The sequence below is a fragment of the Cupressus sempervirens genome, chromosome 8 (assembly GCF_028749045.1).
Source record: "Cupressus sempervirens isolate cs-2001-9-10 chromosome 8, ASM2874904v1, whole genome shotgun sequence".
NCBI lineage: Eukaryota > Viridiplantae > Streptophyta > Pinopsida > Cupressales > Cupressaceae > Cupressus > Cupressus sempervirens.
This window is the reverse complement of record NC_143125.1, coordinates 663,655,593-663,678,265: the sequence shown is the minus strand read 5'-3', so window position 1 is coordinate 663,678,265 and position 22,673 is coordinate 663,655,593. Positions and strand designations below refer to the sequence as shown.

The 22,673-nt window shown below is 34.3% G+C and overlaps 1 protein-coding gene across 9 annotated transcripts in view; it reads right to left on the bottom strand.

Moving 5' to 3' along the window:
* Positions 1-22,673, bottom strand: part of ARP9 (actin-related protein 9) — a 329,521-nt gene that overhangs the window by 68,193 nt on the left and 238,655 nt on the right. For 7 of the 9 annotated variants that reach the window (XR_016355759.1, XR_016355760.1, XM_089798716.1 and 4 more), the window contains one exon: positions 7,899-7,949. Coding sequence is in view for 7 of the 9 variants with exons in the window: in XM_089798716.1 (XP_089654842.1) it covers positions 7,899-7,949 (51 nt within the window). In the remaining 2 variants the exon portion in view is untranslated. The remainder of the gene's footprint in view (positions 1-7,898; positions 7,950-22,673) is intronic. The other 2 variants (XM_089798718.1, XM_089798715.1) reach the window with 1 other exon arrangement.

The window sequence follows — 22,673 nt, the reverse complement described above, 5'->3', positions numbered from 1 at the left end:
CATCTACTGTAACAATCCTCTTTTGTTAGTAATCTAAGTTAACAATCCTACTTTTAGCAAGTAATTCCTATGTCAACACAACCTTACTGGGGTCTCAATTTTCTAGCTTTGTTGTTTTTTGATTAGGTACTTATAGCCATCTTTTGTGTTGTACTCTCTTGTTTTTAGCCAGCCAATACCAATCTATCCTTATCTTCTGAAGATTATTATTTACATGTCAAGTTGTAAAAATCATTTACATGTTAAGCTAATAAAATAATGTTGGAGTCTTTCTTTAACTCATAATCCTACTATAAATAGTTTCTATGATGGTTGCTAATATCTTATTTGCCAGTTGTACACATTCCATTTTCCTACCTTGAATACTCTCTCATTTTGGTCCTTCCATATCTCCCATATTAATGTTGATCGGGCAATAACCCATATGGTTGTTTTGATCAATGGTGGGCTAGCTTTGAAATATATTTAGAGATTTGTTAGTGAGAGTAGTGATCCATCTTAGTTTATTATAGTCATTGCTAACAGTGATTAGTATATTGACAATTGAGAAGAACATGATCTATTGATTGTTCTACTTGTTCACATAGTCGACACCTATTGGGTCCTTCGTAGCCCATTTTGATGGACTAGTCCAATGTGACAATCCTCTTATGTATGCAATCTAGGTTAACAATCTTACTTTTAGCAAGCAATTCCTATGGCAACACAACCTTACTAGGATTTGTATTTTTTGGCTTTGTTGTTTTTTGATTAGGTAATTATAGTTATCTTTTGTGTTGAAGTCTCTTGTTTTAGAGCCAACCCACACCAATATATCCTTATTTTGTTTTATCATTATATTCCAATTGTTTTCACCCCCCTCCCCCTCGCACCACCTTTTGGGGTGTTGAGATTGTTCAATGACTTCCATTACCATCTTAGAGATAAGTTTCCTCTTGGAATTTCTCCACCATGTCCTTTTGTTGTGTCTTCTCTTTCCTATATAAGCAGGGCTCCTTGTACATTTATACACACCTCACTCAATACAATCTTGTATTGATCAATTCTATCTTTTGATGGATCTCTAGAGATTGGGTTATAGTTATAGGATAGCTTTTTCTAACACGTGCTTCTTATATTCCTTCGATGTCGTCAAGATTAGTTAGATTATCTATTGCATCATATCCCCACCACCCCAAGAGTTGCTCTAGACTAAGGTCACTTATTCCTAAATTCCCAATAAGCTCATATGCATTAATTTTTCAACATTCCAACATAAACTTCCAAATATGTAATCCTTTAGGTGGTGAAGCAATCCTAAAAATATTGATAGAATATCTTTAAATCAATTATTTGTGTCTTATAATTTTGGGTAATTTAAGATTCAATTGCTATACATTTTCCATTCTAATTTGGCCCCAAAGGCCTTACTCTATTTGTTGAGGTTCTCAATTCATAAGCGTACTTCATATTTTGGTTTGCAAATATTATCCCATGCCACTGATGATATCTTTTTCTTTCCTGTCATTCCTTGCCAAACAAGAGTCTTGAAGTCCTTTAGTATATTTTCATTTGTTTCTACTCGAAGATTATCCGAGATGGTTGATATATAGGGATGATGTCATTCCAACAATGGATAGCCACTCACCTTTCCAGGAGTTTGTTTCTTTCCCCATCTTTGCCACTACATAGTCCCATAGCTTCTTTAGTTTGTTGCCTTTATCTAGGGAAAGTCCTAGAAACACGCATGGTAGCTCACCATTCATGAATTTCAAGATATTGTTAATTTTTCTCTCTTTGCTTTGCTCTGTATTAAAAAAGAAAATCTTTGACCTTCCCTTCTAATTTCCAATCCTTATGATTGTGCACAAGTCTCATATTTTCTTTATCTCCTTGGCTTCTTACTTCTTTCCCTTTCCAAAGAGCATTGTATCGTCTGTGAACTGCTGATGTGTAATTGAGTCCAATCTACTAGTCACTATGATCCCTTCTAGTAATCCATTCTCCTTACCTTTGATAATAGCCCCACCTAATGCTTATACTATAATGATAAATAAGAATATAGAGATAGGGTCTCCTTGTCTCATTCCTCTTTAGATGTTAAAGAAGCCATTTGGTGTACTACTAACCAACAATGAGAATCTTAATTGAGATACAATCAAATATCAAATTATCCAATGCCTAGCAAAACCAAATACATCTAAAAACTTGCATCCAAAACACCAATCCATCTTATCATGGTTTCCTTATATCTAATTTAATAATCACATTTCTATTGAGGTTCTCTTGAACACAATGAATAACTTCTTGTGCTACTATCACACCAGCATAACTAGATCTTCCAAGGATGAACCCTAGTTGTTCATGACTAATTAGCTCTAGTAGAAAAAATTGTACTATGTTTGCACGCCTTTTGTGAGTATCTTATAGATAGCATTACATAATGAGATTAGTCTAAAATCATTAAGGTTTTTTGGTTTTTGTTTCTTGGGTATGAGAGTAAATAAAAAATGTACTTTCCAATGCCTCCATTGACTCATCACCTAAAAGTGCCAACATTTTTAGAAGAATACAATTGGGAAACCATGTGGTCTCGGGGCCTTATCCATACATACTTATTTCACAACTGGTTCTATTTTAGACATAGTGAATTTAGCTTTAGACACTTTAATTTGCCCTTTTGGTAATTATCTTTTGGATATTTTCCAGGATTTTCTTTTGGTGTTCTAAATATGACCCTTCCCAATTATTTAATATGTCTTCATAGTATCTTTTTGCTTTACAACAATTTGTTAAGGATTATCTATAATCACTCAATTTCTGTCTTTGATCTTTCTTATTCTATTGTTGATAATCTCCTTTATTATGTGTTGTTGCGAAAGAATTTTGTGTTCTTATCTCCCTCTTCCAATCAAGTTTCTTTGGATTTTTGTTGCCAAAATAACCCTTCTTTTGCTAATAAACTTCATATTCTGCCAATAATATTATTTTATCTATGAAACTTCTCTTGATCCATCTCTTTGTATATTAACTCCTTATTTAGCTTTTCTATCTCTTCCTTGATTCTCTCTTTTGATTCAAAGATGTTACCCAAATGATCCTTGTTCCATTGAAGGAGCTTGATATTAATTGTCTTTAATTTGGAGACATCAATATAATTTTGATCCTAGAACCTCCTCTCTACTATTGTTCCAATATCTTAATAAGATTTTTATCTCTGTACCACATTTTCCCGAATTCAAACAAGCATCTATTGGGTTTCATATCCTCATTGATAGTCAACTATACAAGGAAATGGTTAAAACTTGTGTATAAAAGAATGCCATTTGTAAGATTGTAGGAAATCTGCCCAATTCCCTTTCAAAAGGAAGTTGTGCAATATTTTAACTGTGACAAAACCCTTGCCTTCTTTTGTTCCAAGTATATGTTCCTTAATTTTATTTTTTGTCATATTATATCTACTTACCAAATTCTTGAAGTCAATTGTCAATCGTGTTTCTTTTTTGATCTCTCCCTATTTCTCTTTTGGATTTAATACAGGACTAAAATCACCTCCAACGATATATATGATTTGGGATACTCTCTAAAAATGTTCTATTTCACTCCATGCTACCCTTTCTCTTGGTTTTGTATTGGGCCTGTACATTGACTAACATAAAACTTAGATTGCTTCTAATGGTACTACACATCCAATTTTTTATTGCAACTATGCTTGGAAAATGTGAGTGAACTGGGGCACATATAATTCCTAGGCCGCTAGATGCCCCTTTAGCTAGAAACACATCCATGTTCCATACTCCTATTTTCTTTTTAAATGAAACCATTTTCTCCAAATTTATATATCTCTTGTAGCGATATCATTTATGCGTTTGATACAAAGATGCAAAATTTTATATTTCATTGCTTCTTAGGGGCATTTATGCCTTTAAAATTCCACATGTTGATCTTCATGGCACACTATGAAGGAACTTCCCCTTCTGTACATTAAATAATATTGTTATCTTGGCATAATCCTTTGCAGACCAATCTTTTAGCCTTAATTCAGTCTAGGACTTTCTTTCTCTCTTCTTGTTTATTTAGGAGTTATTTTTTACCCTAGTTGATTTTTGCAATTCCTAGAATAGTCCACATTGGTTCCTTACCTATATCTTCTAACCTCCCCACCTTCCTTCACCTGATTCTCCTCTTCCTCTATTTCTAGAATCTTGGCTATGATCACCTGCTTTTCTAATGATCCCTCAGGTTTCATCCTCCAACCCAACTAAGAGATCCCCTAAAATTTCCTTACTTATCTTCCCATGATCTCAAAAATCAACATTAAACAGAGCTACAATATCTTTCATATCCCTTGCTTCTATTTCCTTGTCTTTGTTTGCAAGTTCCTTTCATTCTTCTATTCTTTTTCACCCTCCTTTGCCCATTATCCTTTCTTGCATCCTTTCCCATGAGTTCCCTTCCTACCCTTTTTAGGGAGCACTTTTCCTCCCTCTCTACAATTTATCCTTCTCTATATCATTGACCAAATACTTGTTTTCTTGGTCCTACTTCCTAGTTGCTAACCTATTTTTATACATTTCACCAAGTGCGGCCAACTCTTTCTTGACAACTACTAAGAAACCATTTATTATGATAGCTTACCAAGAAGGCATCTAAAAATAAAAATAAAAATAAGTACCCTAAGTGGTAAATAATCTGAATAAATGGTTGGGTAGTCGATGCCCTCTTTCTCAACTCATCTTGCAAGGAACTTACCTCATTTAAAAATTAATTGAGCTTCTCTTAGCTTTCCACCACTTTCTCCTTTACATCCTTCATTTTTCTACTCTGATTCGTTTACTTCCCTATTTGCCCTTTTTAGCAAAATCCCAAATGAACCCACCTATCTCATTATTAGATTCAATTTTGTATATCTCTGATTAGGGTTGTTGTGCTAGGACATAACTTTCACAATGGAAACAATATGGTTGCACCATTCTTTCAGATGGATGGATGAATGGGAAAACCTTTATCATCATCTTTTTTTTTGTTTCTTGAAAAAATGATGTGTGGTTTTTTCTGAGATTTGTGGATGCCTCTAACAAGGTAAATATAGTTGAAACTTTGACTCTAATGTTAGAGCAACTTGTAATGGAGGTGGGAATTGAGATATGGTGAAAATCATGACCGACAATCCAATGGCCTATGTAGCAGTAGTTAGAACCCTCCAAGAACAACATTGTGTTGAAACTCATAACCGACAATGTTGTGGCCTATGTGGCAATAGGTAGGACACTTCATTGGACTTCTTCTACAATGCATGTCTTTGACCTACTTTTGGAGGACATTCGAAATTTAGATTGGGTGGCATAAAGGTTGTAGAGGATTAAAGAAAGATAACAAATTACATTTAGAAGCACCCTTGGATTCTTCACTTGATGAGAGAACACATGCAAGCGAAGGAGGTGGTTGGAGTGAGAGTCGCAAAGTTTGCAACAATTTTCTTAACGATGCAAAGTTTTTTACTTTGCCAAATTTGAAGCAATTGTTTGGCGACTTGATTCATTTTCTTTATCAAGCAACTTGCACAAAGAGCTACAAAAATTGTGAAGGTAACTTGGAAACATAGAAATTTGATTTTGGTGACTTGAATTCATTTTCTTTGTCAACCAATTTGCACAAAGCGCTAAAAAATTGTGAAGATTAGTTGGAAACTTCAAAAGTTGATTTTTTTATTTATTCTTAATATTTAAGTCTTTTATTATTAATTTGCAGCGCTAGTGATTAATGATACTTTTCTTTTACTTTTCAATTGTAAGAGTTAGAGTGCTTGGTTAGAGTTGTTTGCTTGGCAAATAGGGATCAAGCCATAATGGGTTATCATTATAAGGCCATGGATAGGACCAAAGAGGATATTAAAAATTACAAGGGGCAAAACCTCAAATTTGCCCCCATATGGGAAATTACTAGAAGGTCACACAATCAGCTCCACTCACCCATTCATGTGGTGGAGTACTTCTACATCCTTTATTTTTGCTTTTCTCCATCCTACTAGGACCCCAATGGAGAGGTCATTGAGGACCTCACTAAATGCATGTAGAGGATTACACCTAAGGTTGAAGTGAGAGACCTCAATGTGTTTGAGTTGGATAGGTATCAAGATGCAAGGGGCAAGTTATTCTCTCTAGACATGACAAAGAGGAAGAATGACTCAATCCCCGGGTATAATATTTGATGGTGACCAATCCATAAGAATTCTTCATGTACTGCTTTTGAAACCAATTGTGTAAGGGTTTTTTTCCCATCAATGTTTGGGATCACACTCTATGATCCATCTTTAGGATGAAATAGAGAAAGCAATAGGAGAGAAATGATTGATCACGGAGTGTGATCCGAAACATTGATGAAAAAATCTCCTTACACAATCAATTCTAGAAGTTTTGTACAATATTTGAGTTTTTGGAGTCTTTAACATTCATGAGAGGTAGATAAAAGCTAAAATAAGTTTTCACCTTGCTTTCTAACTCTTCAATTTGTTATTTTGTAAATGGTTGGTGGCGAAATTGGGGTGAAAATGCCCAAAATCTACAAAGACTTGTCCTCTAGATCTTATGCCAACCTTGTAGTTCATCTAGTTGTGATCACAATTGAAGCTTGTTTGGTCCTATCCACACAAAGAAGAGGAACAAATTGGCGTGGAACACTTCACTGACCTTGTCTTGTGCAAAATTACCTTCGGTTGAAAGAACACCAACTGATCCACTTGATTTGAATGACATATATCCTTACTATGATTGGATATCATTGGAACAACCTTTTCTGTTTATAGAGGATGAGATCTTTGATTTGGAGAGGCAAGTTATGGAGGGTGGATTTACAGTGTGATTGGATGACATTCAGGAGGATGGGGGCAAGGGAGATGCAACATCATTGACAGTGTCAACAACATCTACATCACCAATGGGGGTCAAGTGACAACCACTTGTGCAGAGGGAGGAGGCATGGCCACAATGGGCTTCTAAGACTAGACTCTATACTCCTCTAGTAGTTTTTACTAAAGTTGCTAGTAAGCGGAACAAGAAGATGCAAACTATTTTAATGTTGCACGTCTTTACTTATAGTTTTACCAAGACAATTCACTACTTTTAGTTTGCTTCAAAGTTCAAACTTACAACCTATGGCTACCAGCCATCAACATTCCAAACGAGGATGTCATTTTGTACCCTATTTGCATTTACATATATTTAAACTCTATTTGTTTGTTTTGTTTACTCAATTATTAATTGAGTAGATGCATCCCCTACTCGACTTTTGCAAAAACATGCATCTCTAATTAAATGTAAGCAATTTATTTAGTTCCTGATTTTTTACTGACAAGTTGTTGACTAACTTTGATTTTTTACCCTTTTTTTGGCCCTTGGTCATAAGTTGCCTATAACAATATTTTCAATTATGGTTACTTTTACTACTTACATAAACATTATCCTAAAAATGTTTGCTTCCTTTAAATTACCCACCAAAAAAGTTTTCCAATGTTATTAATTGGCAAACTTGTTTATCTAAGTTGTTTTTAACTATCCTCTCTAGTCAGATTTTGGGGATGGCATGCTAATGCTACGTAATTACTGGATTTCTTAATCACATAGTAGCAATAATTTCTTTACTTTGGAATCCACTCGAGGTCTCTAATATTGATTTTCATTGACCTTGTATATAATTAATTAATGTTTAACTGATGATTTTGGCATCTATAAAGGGAGTGAAGGTCAATAGGAGGTCCAAGAAAATCAACACACAAGTTCCACAAAAGAGGCCTTGAGAATTTCAGAATAGGTCAAGATTACAAAACATTGAGTACATGAACATAGCCTATGAGGTACATGAATATTGTTCGTAAAGAAATTGAAAACAAAAAAAGTATACTGTAACTTGGAAATACTTACAGCACCTCCTTTCCAGACGATTGTGAGTGGATCTGTTCTAGGCTGCAACACCTAGCAAATAATTAGAACAAAACTGCACATCAGTAAATCAAAATCTTTGAAGGTCATGTCTAATATTAAGGTAGTCAAAATGGACCTGAGAGCCAAAATTCATGTACACATACCCACAGGGCTATCAAATAAATGATTTGTCCAATAAAGCCTTCAGAGATCTACTGAAAGAATTCTCAAAGAACTCATTTTACCATAAAGAATAATAACTAGGGAGAAAAGGTAAAAACACAAGCTTACACATTTAAGTATCAAAATAAGATTTGATATTATGCCCATGTGAAAATTTCAACTAGTACATTTGAGTTCAGTTATTAGTTGCTCAAAGGGTCAAACTCTTTAAAATAATGTTGCATAGAGGAGATGCTTGGAGTGATATATCAATTCCCTAGAGTTACCACATTTAATTTTATGTCAGACATTTTACAACTTTCTGAATCAAATGTCCTTGTTTTTGCTGAATGGGAAAATATAAATAAATATTTGAAATACCTTGTTTAAATAAGGTGAAAAAAGCATTAATTGATTCTGAATACTCTATTTCTACTGTTAAATTTATTGTCATCTTTAGGCGGTACTACCAGGATTTAGAGGTATTCAACACACTTCCTATCAATTCCTATCATTGATTTCTAAGGTTCAAATCAATTGAATTATTATGACTATGCAAATCATTTTTAGAGCTGTGAAAAATTGATACCAATATGCTTATTGAACAAAATGATTTTGAAAATGGTAAGGAAGGTTGAAACAACTCAGGCAAGAGCCACCTATTGGTACAAGGAATTCTCAATATGATGGATCTAAAGCAACCACAAGGGTTATAACATCTTGTTCCCTTCAAGGATTTAAGAGTAATAATTTCAGTTTTTAATACTGCATGCACATAAAACTTTGATAAACAGCCAATGAAAGTAGAAGGAAAGATGCTTAATTTCCTTATCAACAAAGTTCCAATGCTGCGAAAATTAATTAATCAAGTAGTTTGCATCAACAGTAGTGATTTACAGACCACAATGAACATTCATAACTGTACACAAAGTAATGTGCAATGCAAGTTACTCTGTCCAGAAAAAAAAAATTGTAACTCTTATTGTGTAGAGGGAAGTTGTGGAAAATGATGACCAAGTAGAATATATAATTTTCAGCTGGTGAGGCTTAAGAAAATTTGCCGTGGTCAGTAGGATGCCAACAATCAAAGCTCGGCAATGGAAATTATGCATTGATTGCAGTAACATCTAAATAATGTGTGTTTTAACCTAATTCTAGGGGCAATTGCTTGTCCTGATAAATTGCAAAATCTCAAAATTCTGATCCCTACATAACTTGGAAAAGTCTTGGTCCTATCCAATTGGCTACTTTATGGAACGCCGAGCAATTAGCTGTTTGAGAAACCTTTTGGCCAAGTTTATTGTAATCACCCCAAACCTAAATGCCCCTTATCCAAAAAGAAGAGTAACAAACTTGAAATGAGATAATAAATGAAAATGTGTGTCAGTCGAAAGGGTTATGGTATGGCCTAATCTGATTACAGAACACAAACAGAAAAGAGTTTGTGCTATTGGGAGCCATACAATTTGTCACCAATTTCATTACATTGCAAAATACAGCAGCTTCATTAATATTTCTCAGGCTGATGTTAAAAGAAATTCAGAGGGTGGACTATCCTTGCTCAAGAAAAGTTAACAGGAAAAAGCATGAATACCATTTGTATTAGTTTGCTAAAAAGTGGATGACAGTTCAAATCAGCACAGAAGTATTCTTATCAATGGGAATTAATTTTCATTGATTGTTGTAAATAAATATTGTGGCTGTGGCTGTTTGTAGGACAGTACTGAGAACCTTGACTGTGTACACATGAATTGAACACATTGTGACTCCAACATGTACTATGGTTATGCTTGTTCCTGGGCAGCAATTATATTGAAACTGTTGCAACTATCTTATTTTCAAAAAGGATTTAAATTGTTTATTGTTTTATATTTTTGTCCTGAATGCTATGTTTATTTAACATTTTTTTCTTTTTAAATGTGAAATCTGTACAAAATCATACATTCCATGTTGATCTGAGTGCAAATAAGGATAAGATCACACACCTGCACCTAGATGGTAGCCTGCAAGACACATTCAACTTTAGCATTCTCAGTGGTATGCAATTTAATGAAGCATGTACTAATATTATGGTAAATCGATGTTGTATTAAATTCTCATTTACAAAGATGTTGTTTCTAAAAGAAAAAAAATTAACGAAAGACAGAATAGGAAACTTTCCTAAACAAACTAAAGACAACTAGATGACCATTAAAGAAACATTCTATTATCCTAATACCCTCCCTTAGTAGTCACCGTCTAACTACCCTGCAGAATACTTCATGTCTTGTGGTCATAAATTCATTAAAACATTATGCCATTACTAAGACTCTCCTTCAATTTGCAAAATGTTAATCACCAAAAAGCCATCGAATGTGATGTTGAAACAAAAGTATTACTCCCTTTAGCCAGAGACAAGGAGATCATACGAAACTTAAACCACGATTTTGAGGAAAAATGCCAAATCCTTTCACAAATGACCACTACACCCCAAAACAGACTATAAGCTAATTCACCAAGAACTTTTCCAAATGACCACTATGTCTCAAAATAGACAGCAAGAAGCCACAATTTTCAAGGAGAAAAATTGGAAAAATAAAACACAAACTTTGAGGGGAAAATTTGATCAAAGTCATAAACAAAATCCAAGACATGGATCAACAACACTTCATTTTTGAGGAAAAGCGGTAAAACCCAACAGATAATTTTTGAGGAAAAAATTATTAAAGCCCAACATATAATTTTTGAGAAAAAAAATATTAAAACCCAACAAATAAATTCTGACAATTTTTTTATTAAAATTTAAAATCCAATAGATATTTCTTGAGGAGAAAGTTATTAAAACCCATCACAGAAACCTTCATGTGGCAAAACATGAGACTTCACATGCTAAAACAACACATTTGATAACATGCAACTCACAAAATGCATATGCAAGATAATGCAACTCACATGCAACAAACATGCAAGTACATGAAACCTTCAAAAATCAAAGACTCCTGCTTACACCAAAACAGTGCATGATCAAAAACGTCAAGTAGGCTTGTGATTTTCAGCAAAAATCTTAGAAGACAATGAACAAAATTTTCATAAAGTGCCTCTAATGATTTTTATTTTAAAAAATTGAAAAACAAATTTCTAGACACAATTCCAGATTAGAAGAGGCTTGAATTTTCTAAATCTTTCTTCCAAATTTTAAAAAATCCCATCAAGCCACTTTAATACCATGTTATAGTAAATAGATGTTGTTGTGTTAAACAAAGGAATCAAAGTTCCTTATATAGATTTACAAAGACGTTTCTAAAATGAACAAACATTAACAAAAGACAAAATCGAAAACATCAAAAGAATATAATGGAAGCTTCTAATTAATGGTGTGTTGGTGAAGCCAAGTGGATTATAAAAGATGGCTTCATGAAGCAATGAATCATCTGATTGTCTATTTCCTTTTGTTGCTTGCAAAGAATTTTGTGAGGCTTATGATTTTTATGCCCTTGCTGAAGTATAAGGGTTTGTAGTTGAGAAGTGTATTAAATCACTGCTGAGGTATAGTGATTTAATTATATTTTGGAATTGGTTGAATCTCCTTTGCTGTATTTCTCTATGGCTGTGAGGTATTGTTTTTTGTTGAGAAACATTACCTTGCTGAGGAATCTAAGATCAGCATTTCTAAGAATTCTGGAGCGTCTTCTATTTCTGTGTTTATTGTGGCTTGGAAGACAGTGATTTGTTGGAGTTAGTCTATATATTTCACTTGCAATTGATAAGTTAGATTGATAAAGGAAGCCTGATCAAACTTTGCATTTCATTTGTGGGAGACGCCTACATTGACACCACTTATTTCATGTGTTGAGGGTTCGACCTGCATTGGGAGGGCTATTGTTTTACTTAAAGGCAGCAAATTGACATTTTCTTGGGCGAAGATTCCACCTGGGAGGCCTGTGCCTAGCCTAAGTTAGCCTGCAATCACTTATTAGGGCCTTGCGTCACAATTTCTTGGCCTGCGAACATACTTTCTACACTGTGATTTACTCTTGGGCCTGCACTTGCATTATCAGGGCCTGTAACTCATTACAGAGGCCAACGTTAGCAAGGTGGTGTCCAGTGAATTGGTTTAGGAGAACTGTGTGAGGGGTGCAAACATAGTTGGGAGCCCTACACTTGGGTCTGAAGGAGTCTACAGCCAGCTTATTCAATTCTAGGGCTGCACATTGAGTTGGGACAGTAGTTTTGAGTCAATTCCATCAAGTAAACAGGTACCATCATTATCTGTTATAATTCTTCCTTATTGTTGTAGTTGGGACTGTTATTAAATAATTGTAAATTTTCAAACTTCCAGAACAAGGTGTTGTTTGCACATTGGGAATTCAAGAAATTGAGTTGGAAACAATAAGAGCCATTCAATTAGTAAAATTATATTTGCTTGACCATTTGAAGGTGACCAATAGTTATGAATGGTAGAATATTTGAAAATTTGAAAGGTGAAACAATGTATTGCAAAACACAACTACCTTACATGGAACTATGGTTATAAAATATTCGCTCTCATTTTATCCTTGTATTTTAAGTTGGTTTAGGCATTGACAATAAAACTGCTATTTCACAAAAATCCAAATACATAATTTCCTGGTTTGTTGTGATGAGCCAGCAAGGGATATTATAGTGGTATCAAAGAGGTTTTTTGTCATCCTCTGAGGTAAGCAAATAAAAAATATTGTGCATATATAACAACTATGGCCACCAATCAGAAACAATGGGATGGTATTGTGAAGCAATTGAATGTGTTAGTGAATGAGTTGAATCAAAACCACAGACGGATAACAAAACTGATTTCATATCCAAAATTTGAACACAACATAATATCATTTTTCCAAAGAAAGAAATGTGATGGTATAGTGCACACTATTAGAGAGCCAGAAAATGTTTCCAGTCAAAACTCTAAGTCTAATTTTTACGTCAGCAGTGGCCAATGTGAGATTACAGTTGCACCTGGCGTCATAGAAAAGTTCGAAAATGTTGTCGATAGAGAATGAACGATTGTGTGCATGTTATCAATTATATTGAGGAAGATAACATGGATATTGATAGTCACATTAGTTCCGATTTGCATGACAATAGTGAGGATTTTTGGCATCATGATGATACAATGGTAGCTACAAATGCACAAGACATTCCTTTTGAGTTGCCACATGTCAGTGCTCAAGTGTTGGACACATTGGATGTGGGGTGTAATTGGAATTCATGTCAGGTTGAGTCAGATGATGTTGTTGTTGGCATGAGTTCCCACGATCGTGCATTTGATGGCGATGTAGTGATAGTGGGAATGCGAGCGTGCAATGTACTGTCATATCAGCAACTACTTCCATGATAGATGACCCATCCAGCAAGGTACCCATCAGCTATGACAGTACATTGCATTGATGATAGCACACATGATGTAGAGATGTCATGTTAAAGTATAGAACCACATAGTTATGTAGTGATGTAGAGATCTAACCTTGCCATTGCATCCAAGTGGTCGTTTCCATGAATTTTGACTATAAACTTGCTTATATTGGGTAAAAATCAAAATCGAGACAAATTTCTTTTGCAAATCAGGCTTAGCAACTCAATCTTCAAAATATGGGAAAAAAATTCAAATTTATTTTGATTTTTGGATATATTGTTATTCGTTATTATTTAGCATATATTTCTTGGCATATATTTTTTCACAAATTTTTCAGTCTTGATGAAAGAACCCCTAACCAGTTACGGACTTGTCTAACTCCAGTTGTTCTAACTATTCAGTCATTTGCCATTTGGTCAAACACTTTGCCAATGAACTTCGATATCACTATGATAAAGCCTATGACAGTTTGGCATTTAAATAAGAACCTCAAAATATGTCACCAAGACAACAAAAGCAAATAAATATTCAATTGAATGCTTTTCTCATCAAAGGGGCTCATATTTATAATCTCCAATTGGCCCAAGTTTCCCAAATGAACTTCACTTAAGAAGTTTCCTCCAGACAATATTAAAATATAATAAAGTGTCATATAATATAATTTATTAATTGTGTTTTGCTTGAAAAATGACATTTTCCACTATAACATGATATTCTAACACAGAAGGCCATTGTTTCTTGTGTGAACGATTTAAAACTTTTCGTTCTAGTTCCAAGAAGCTATGATACTAAGGTGAACAACAGACACCACCAACAAAAATAGCAACCTCAGCGTATTTAGATGAATAATAATAATAATTTACCTATCTTGTGAAAACAACTAAAAAAGCATCAAAATCAAAATCCGACAACACCAAAGAAATCCTGATGAAGAAAGATGAAAGAAGTTGACAGGGCAACTTACTATAAATAGACACTCCCTCCAAAATTCTTGGACCCCAAACAAGAACCCCAAAATAAAAACTGAGAGCATAGCTCAACTCCTCTTACTAAAATGAGTTTATCGGAACCACAAGTTTGACTTACTATAAATAGTAAGTCCCTCAAATGGAGCCAAAACAAACCATAGACTGTTGGAAAGCCTATAACCCCACAATTGAGACCCTCAAATCCCACTATCAGCTCACAAGGGTTGCAATGGTGAATTGACCAATCCAACTACAGGAATCTACTAAAAATGGGCACATTACACTCTAGGTCACTGTTTCATGTCAAAAGATAAACATTTTCATCATAGTGAGAAGGTGTAACCAGAGTTGCACTATAAACCCCACTCAAACAAGAGACACTTATCAGCTTCGTCATTTGTCAATCATTAGAGTGGGCGGTCTGCATATCTAAGGCAATTAATCAATCGAGTTACTATATGTGGGATCATTTGTGGATTTGGTGATTCCTAGCAACCCAAAATGTGCATTTTGGTAGCCAAACCACTAACATAATATGTAGCAAACTAAATCAACACGCTAGCGACATTGATCCATAGCGATCCTCAAGGTCGAGTTCACGTTTAACAATTTGCTAAGGGTTCCTTCTGCTTTGACATTGGCATCACCATATCTACGCTCACACCTAGCACTAACAAGTGGGTAGCACAGACAATAATGAGCAGCTCAACATTACACAAATCGCAACTGAGATCTAATCCGACATTCAATCCCAACTCGATCAAAACCAAATCTCACACCTTTCGAGACTTGATTCTCAGCACCTCATGTTGGATCTAGATTTGCAAGTGTCCTCTGAGTTGAAGTGCATCCAATCCGCCCATCATTTTTTATTTAAAGACTTCACAATTCGCTCACATCCAGTCATCAACAATCGTGTGTCAAGAGGGCATTCACAATCCAAGAACTGTGTGCGCTGCATTGCATCGCCACATTGCAATCTCAATCCATCACCAAGCCTGAGGGTTGAACATACATCAAGCACCGTGAAAAGGGTCCAACATTTGCGATCATTTGCTCATAGTCATACACAACTTGATCAGATTCATTGTTGCAATTCTCTAGTAATTTTATTTAAAAATGTTTTTGCATTTTGAAGCTTTTTCATTGTGTTAACTTTGATGCCTGTTTGAATGTCATCCAACATATTTTTCTTTTTTTTGTGACGAGACCCAAACCATCAATTTCAAGCCAATGAATGCATCAACTATGAACATGTTAAATTTATCGGCTGAATAAACATCATTCTTGAGTATTTTTTTTGCCACGACATTTGTTTGACCGTAAAATTTAGTATCAAAAGTTTGCCAACATCATCAAATTTTAAAATTGTAGACACCTCACCATATGCATTTTTTATTTGGCAATTCACATTTGGGAGGCCATAACTTGGTCATCTGAGCTCCAAATTAAGTGCAATTTTTTTTTTTTTGGCCTAAATTTTTAGAACTTTTTAGTAGTTTAGCTATTTTATGGTTTTGGTTAATAGAATTTGCAAATTCTAGTAACTATACCTATCCAATCCTAGTTTTTACAACTTTAGAGGCTCTGTTCGAACTCATACACATTTTTAGGTGTAATGTTTTTGAAAGTGCAAACTTCTATGTGTCTACATGATAACTAATATGAAAATGCATTATCCTAAGTAAACTTTAGTAAAGTGTAATTGGTAATATTTTATTACACCAACACACCCCCTTAAGTGCAGCTTAGGGTAATGCACTCAAGCTTACAAAAGCTAGATGACAATAGATGATGGATCTCGTGAGTTTTCCCTCTTTCTCTACTCTACGAGAGATTGAATTGAATTTGTCCATGCATGTTGTACATGGGTACCTAACATGGCCTAATAGTCAAAACCCATCATGCATTATAATCTGGCTTTTGTAAGCTTGAGTATATTCTACTAAGTTGCACTTTGGGGTGGAGAGAGTGTTGATGTAATTAAATATTACTAATTACACTGTACATAAGTTTGCTTAGGCTAATGCATTTTCATATTAGTTGTCATGCAGACACATAGGGGTTTGCACTTTATTTGAGCACATGTTGTCTTGCACCTCTCTTTGTGTCATACACCTTTTGTGTTCTTATCACAATATTCCTCTCATTGGTGCACAAGTTGCGCATACTTTGTTACACAATGGAGGATGATCCACCTTTAGTGGACATCTGATTATACCTTGTGTGGTTAGCTTATCTCTATCAGATGAATTTATTGTCATTGATGTCAAAGCAATGAAGATAGAATAGTAAATTTTTTGAAGACATATAGTTAAGCTAAAAGACTTGAATATAAAAGGAACGATAAAGAACCAAAATAACAACAATCTAGCCACAGAGAGTAACTATACACTCTTGTCATAAGACAGACGATGAACAATAGTATTGAAGAAATAAACAGCTACAACAAGTTGATATTGAAAAACTATACAATATTAACATGCAGATTTTATATAGGACAGAGATAATAGTGATGAACACAATGTATACCATTGATGACCGTGTACAAGAATTCCAACATTGACAACAATAACACAAAAAAAGTATGGATCAGTACATATAGATTTAATATAAAAATCTTAAGTATCAATAGCAAAAATAGTCATACTTGGACAGATGACAAGATGTGATGAAGTTTAGAAGAAGAATTTATTGTAGTGATTTGAAGTTATGATATTGATATATATATATCAATAAAGGTGCACTCATCTACAGTGACCATATTAAACAGCAACGATATCTCATATAATGAAGAAGCGTTCGGAGTTAAGAACAAATCATATATGGCAAAAAATTGAAGATTCTAGTTTCCACCAATATGTTAAATTCATCTTTTCTATTAAAAAAGGCAGCTATACTGGTAATGGTCAAATTGGAGCAGAGAAACATACAAAACTCAACAAAGACGTGACTAAAGAAAAGTGGAAATTAAAAACAAAAGCACTGTATATTTCAAAGAATCTATGCGGATACGTATTGTATCCCTGTCAGTATATGAATTGGAATGTGCATTCGCAAAAGCCGGGCAACATAAGAGAGTGATTAAATACAACAAAATCTCATAGTATAAATTCACGTGAATGAACGTGAATGAATATTTTAAAGACAAAGATGATACTTATGTTCTGGAAGTTAGTGATTAAATGCTCTGACCATATGCAGTGATCAAAATCTCATCAATTTGAAGTATAATGTGGAGCGTACAATACGAATCTTGACATAGAATTGAAATTAATTGAGCCATGAAATAAGGCAGCCATAAATGTTAGAAAATATATAGAGCCCAATAATTCAAAGGGTCGATGATACCAAACTATACAAAAAAAAAAGCCTGCAACTCAATATTAAAAGTCATTGATTCATTTGAAAGCAGCGACCAGGAAATGATGAAGTTCTGACGGTAATAATATGGAGTTTAAAAGCAACGAACTGTATGCAAAGAAGGCAGCAAACAAGTATGATGAATCTATTGTACTGCATTGTAGGTAACAATACGAAACTCTTTCAAACTAGACTCGCATTTCTCTAAGTTGAATTTGTTATTCAATTGCCTAATGTTGATCGATCAATCAACTTCAATTCATATAGAAAATTCTTTTACGAAAGGCTTTCGTCGAGTCTTTTTCTTTTTTTTGTCTGTCGAGCCTATGCTTGATTTTTGAGGCCTTCATTGTCCTCTTGTTTTTTGAGTGTGTTCCTTAGTTTTTGGTCATTTGGTTTTGCCCAAGTCAGTGCTTTTGGTTTTCCCTTCGATTTGATCTAACTTAGAGCTTAATCAGAGTTAGCAATCAAAAGATATGACCATTTTAGTGCCCAAAAAGTGAACCTCTTTTATGCAACTACATGAATTAAAAATATCATGTTATACTTTTAATTTGACATTCACTTTTTGAAAAATATAACTTAAACTCACTTTATGTTATGTTTTTAAGTTACTTTATCATTTAAATTTTCACTTAAAGTAACTATAGTGCACTTTATGTTATATTTTTTAATTTAAGTTTACATTTTGATTTTTCACTACAGTGCACTTTATGTTATATTTTTAAATTTGAGTTTACATTTTGATTTTTCACTTAAGTGACTATATTATCTATATAGTTCAATTTAATTTTTGATATTTAAATCAAATGCTCTACTAAATATTACTTATTAAATGATATTTACACATTATTAAATGACATCAAAAAGTTGAGGTACATGTGTTATATGCATATGCACCAAAAAGGTGAGTTTTTGCCTTGAGTTGCATGTGCATGTAACTTAAACAAAAGTGTGTTTTGCACCAAAGACATCTAATTGCACCTCCAAAACCCGTTTTAGGGAAAGAAGCATGTTTTTAAAACATGCATATGCACAAAAAAGGTGTGTTTTTGTCTTGGGAGAGCCCATTACATGTTTTTTAACACCAAAAAGGTGAGCTTTGCCTTGGAGGTCAATTTTAAAACATTTCATGGCACCAAAAAGGTCATTTTTGCTTTTAACATATGCATTTGCATCCTAAAAACCTTTTTTTGAAGATTCAAGGGCAAACAACTTGATGTTTTCTTCCTCCAAGAACACGTTTTTCATCAAAAATGTTTAGATCTATCCATATAATGGCTTCAAATCCATCACAAGAGGGGCATTCTTGAGTTTTAATGCATATATATGTGTTTGGGGGTCATGGTTTTGCATATTCAAGACAAAAATGACTCATATATTTGCATTTTTGAGCCACTTTTTTGCTAAAAACGCCCAGATTTGGGGCTTCAAATTTCACGTTTTGGCCAAATGAGGGGTCGTTTTGGAGTTTTGATATTTGTACATGCATTCCGAAAAGACGTTTTTGCATTCACAAGTCAAAAATGACTCAAAAACATGCATTATATGGCCAAGTTTTTGCAAAAACAGCCCAGATTTTTGCATTAAAAAGCCACATTTTTGTTAAAAAAACTTTTTAAATGGCATTTCAGCCCATACATTTGGATCAAGAGGGATCGTTCTTGAGTTTTAATGCATGCTATTGTCTTTGGAGACTATGGTTTTGGCATTCTCAAGTCAAATTCGACCAATGAATGCCCATTACATACAAGTATGGAAGAAATCAAAAAGTTGTTTGAAAATCCGGATTTGCGGGACAATTGGTCTTCAAGTCTATAAAACTTGCTATTTTGGCTCTTTGATCATCAAGCAAGTAGACAACTTCCTTCTTGCTAATTAATTTGTGTTTATTGTGCTGATTTTGTGCATATTTTAGCTTGATGTTTTACACTTGTTGATTTTGCTGCCATGGAAAGTGGTTTGCTTGTTTACATGTTTGAGTCTTTTGCCCAAGATATGTTTTTCTTTTCAAGTTTTCTTTTTGTGTTTTTTGTGTTTGCTTTTAGATTTTTCTCCATTTTGGAAAAGTTGCAAGTTCTTTCCCAAGAACTTGGTCATGTTTCACTTCACTCCATCTTCTATTTCATGCTAGATCATCATCACATTCCATTTCCATCTTTCCATGCCACAACACTTCACATCTCATTCGTCAAATGCGATTACATGTATTTCATCCCATTCGTCATCTACACGTACATGTAATCTCATTTTCCATTTCCATTTTCATTCATCTCACTTTCCGTACTCAATTGCATGACATGATTACATAAAAATTCTTTTACACGTAATTGCATCTCTAAAACCCATCTTTGACTAAAAGTCACTTTTTAAAAGGTCAAAAATGTCATGTGCATGTTTTCCCATGTAATTTGACTTTACTTTTCCTCAAAAGCATCTATAAAGTTAACTTTGCCTCAAGTTACACTGCATTTTCATCTTTCCATATGAACTTACACCTCCATGAGAAAATACATGTTATTCCACTTCCCTTGTCATTATGCACTTCATCTCATCCATCATGCGCACTTACGTGTAAGCTCATTCTCCATCCACATTCACATGTCATCTCACTTTCCATTCCTCATTACATGTAATCCATTTTCCGTGTAATGACATCTTGAAAGCCCAAGTCACTTTTTAAAAGTCAAAAGTTTTCATTTACACATTCCCATGCGTTCCACTTTCATGTCCCAAAGCATATCCATCACCCACTTTATGTTCTCTCTCACCACCTACCGTTTTCCATCCTCTACATATGCTTTCCGGTTCATTTACAGCCATCACATGTATTTCATAAGTATCTAATCCAAACTTCGAATACCCACTCCTCATGGATTCAATCCCATTGAAACTTTCATGTTGCAACAAGTCAAGATATGCCAAAATTTCTATAAAGAATGAAAACATCCAATAAAGAAGGTGTACTTTGAATCAAAGAAGCGGTAATTCATTTGGTCTCCATTTTCCCAATGGTTGTCTGAGAACCTGAGCTTGTGTGGGAATGTGCCAAGAACATCCAAACATCGTTAAGGTCTTCTAAGTGTTGAAGACTCCAAAATGTGTCAATCTACAAAGGAGAATTCACGTCAACTTGAACGAGAAAAAGCTTGATCACATCAAGTTTTCAAATGAAAACAGACAACTCATCAAAGAAAGTCAAAGGTTATCAAAAGACGCAACAGCATGGTTATCAAAGTGAATGCGGTGGCACAAAATACAGGAACTTCTAATCCTATGATCATCCAAGATTGCATTGCCAAGTACAAGGCCCTTTAGAACAATCCTTAAGACTGTTTCCTTCTTTCTTCTTCTTTCATGTTTGTAATAGGAGAGGATGCATTGCGTGAAAAGATGTAATTACATGTAATGCGAGTTGCATGTGCAGTTTCATGTAACCTAATAATTTCTCTTCTACTTAGACTTGGTCAAAGCTAGCTGAGTTGCTCCCACTTTTTCCTCCATCTTTTTCTCAACTTCTTTGCCTATATAAAGGAGTGCCCCCTTATGGTAAAAATCATCTTTTGTTGTATGCAAGAAAGCTTTGCCAGACCTGTGCAAGCATAACTTTGACTGTGTAGTATGAATTTGGGAGAAAACTAAATAAAAGAAGCAATTGAATTCCAAGCTTTGACTCGAAAAAATTGCAATAGAGCAAATTAGAAGCTTTGACTGTAATTTGTGCCTATTGTCTTTGATTCATGTTATTATTGTGTGTTCAATACTAGAGCATAGTGAGTTAAGAAGCAATCGGAGCTGAAGCTTTAATTGGAAGTGATTGTGGTGATACATAGACTAGAAGCTTTGACTGTAGCTTGTATTATCATCTTAAATTCATGAAAAATAGTTAGAATTCCCCTACTTTTGAAAGTCTTTGTGCCCCAATGGTAGAGGTTTTTCTTATAGAATAGATTAAAACAGGACTTAAAGTCAAACTGGTACACTTTCAGCTAGCCTTTGAGTTAGTGTTGGTTTATTGGTATCACGGTTTACAACTTTAGATAGAAGTGTACTTTGAGGTTTCATCTTTCCCATTACTCGCTCCATGGGTAAGTGGATTCTTTCTTGAAAGCTAAGAGGAAAGAATATTAGTAATACCCCTTACAAAATCTCTCAACTTCTTGCTTACCTTAAGTTGATCCAAAGAACAGTAAAAAAGGGTAGCCTTGCCTTTAAGGTAGGAGAGACCGTGTCTCACATGCTATGGCTAGTCATCCTATTTTGCGACTGTATTTTACCCAAAACTGTCGGTTGCAAAATATCCACCCAACATAATCAAACAAAGGTAAAGACTCAATAATACATTAAGTCAAAACTGGAATTTAAGGCAAACATATATATTGTAGCTTGATATAATTTTTGTGAAGGCCTGATACAACATAAAAAGGAAAAATAAATTAATGATTGTGTTTGAACAAGAAAAGGCGAAGATGGACTTCAGTTTTTCTTTGTGTGCACCCACGATATATGTGATAAATGAAATGAATCAGAAAGCATCAAAAGAACCGTATACAAAGCAGGAGAAACACATACAGTCAACGTATAAGGGGCCACACAAATGAGAAAATAATATTTATAATATATAGTGTCTCAATTGATGCGTTATATTATACATATCAAACATGAGTAACAAGCAATATGATGAATTGAACCACATCAAACAACAGCGACAATAGGAAGATGGAGCCCTTGTTAGACATAGTCTTCAAAATTCCTTGATCTTTTACTCTGTTGTTTGGTCAAGCATTACATAAGTGATCTATCTTGGCTTGCACTGTCAAGATTTCAACATTACTATCTTCTTCTTTATCAACATGATTTAAACAATCACTTTGTCTTGTCAAAGTCTAACTAATCAAATGTCCAGTGTAGCTTTCT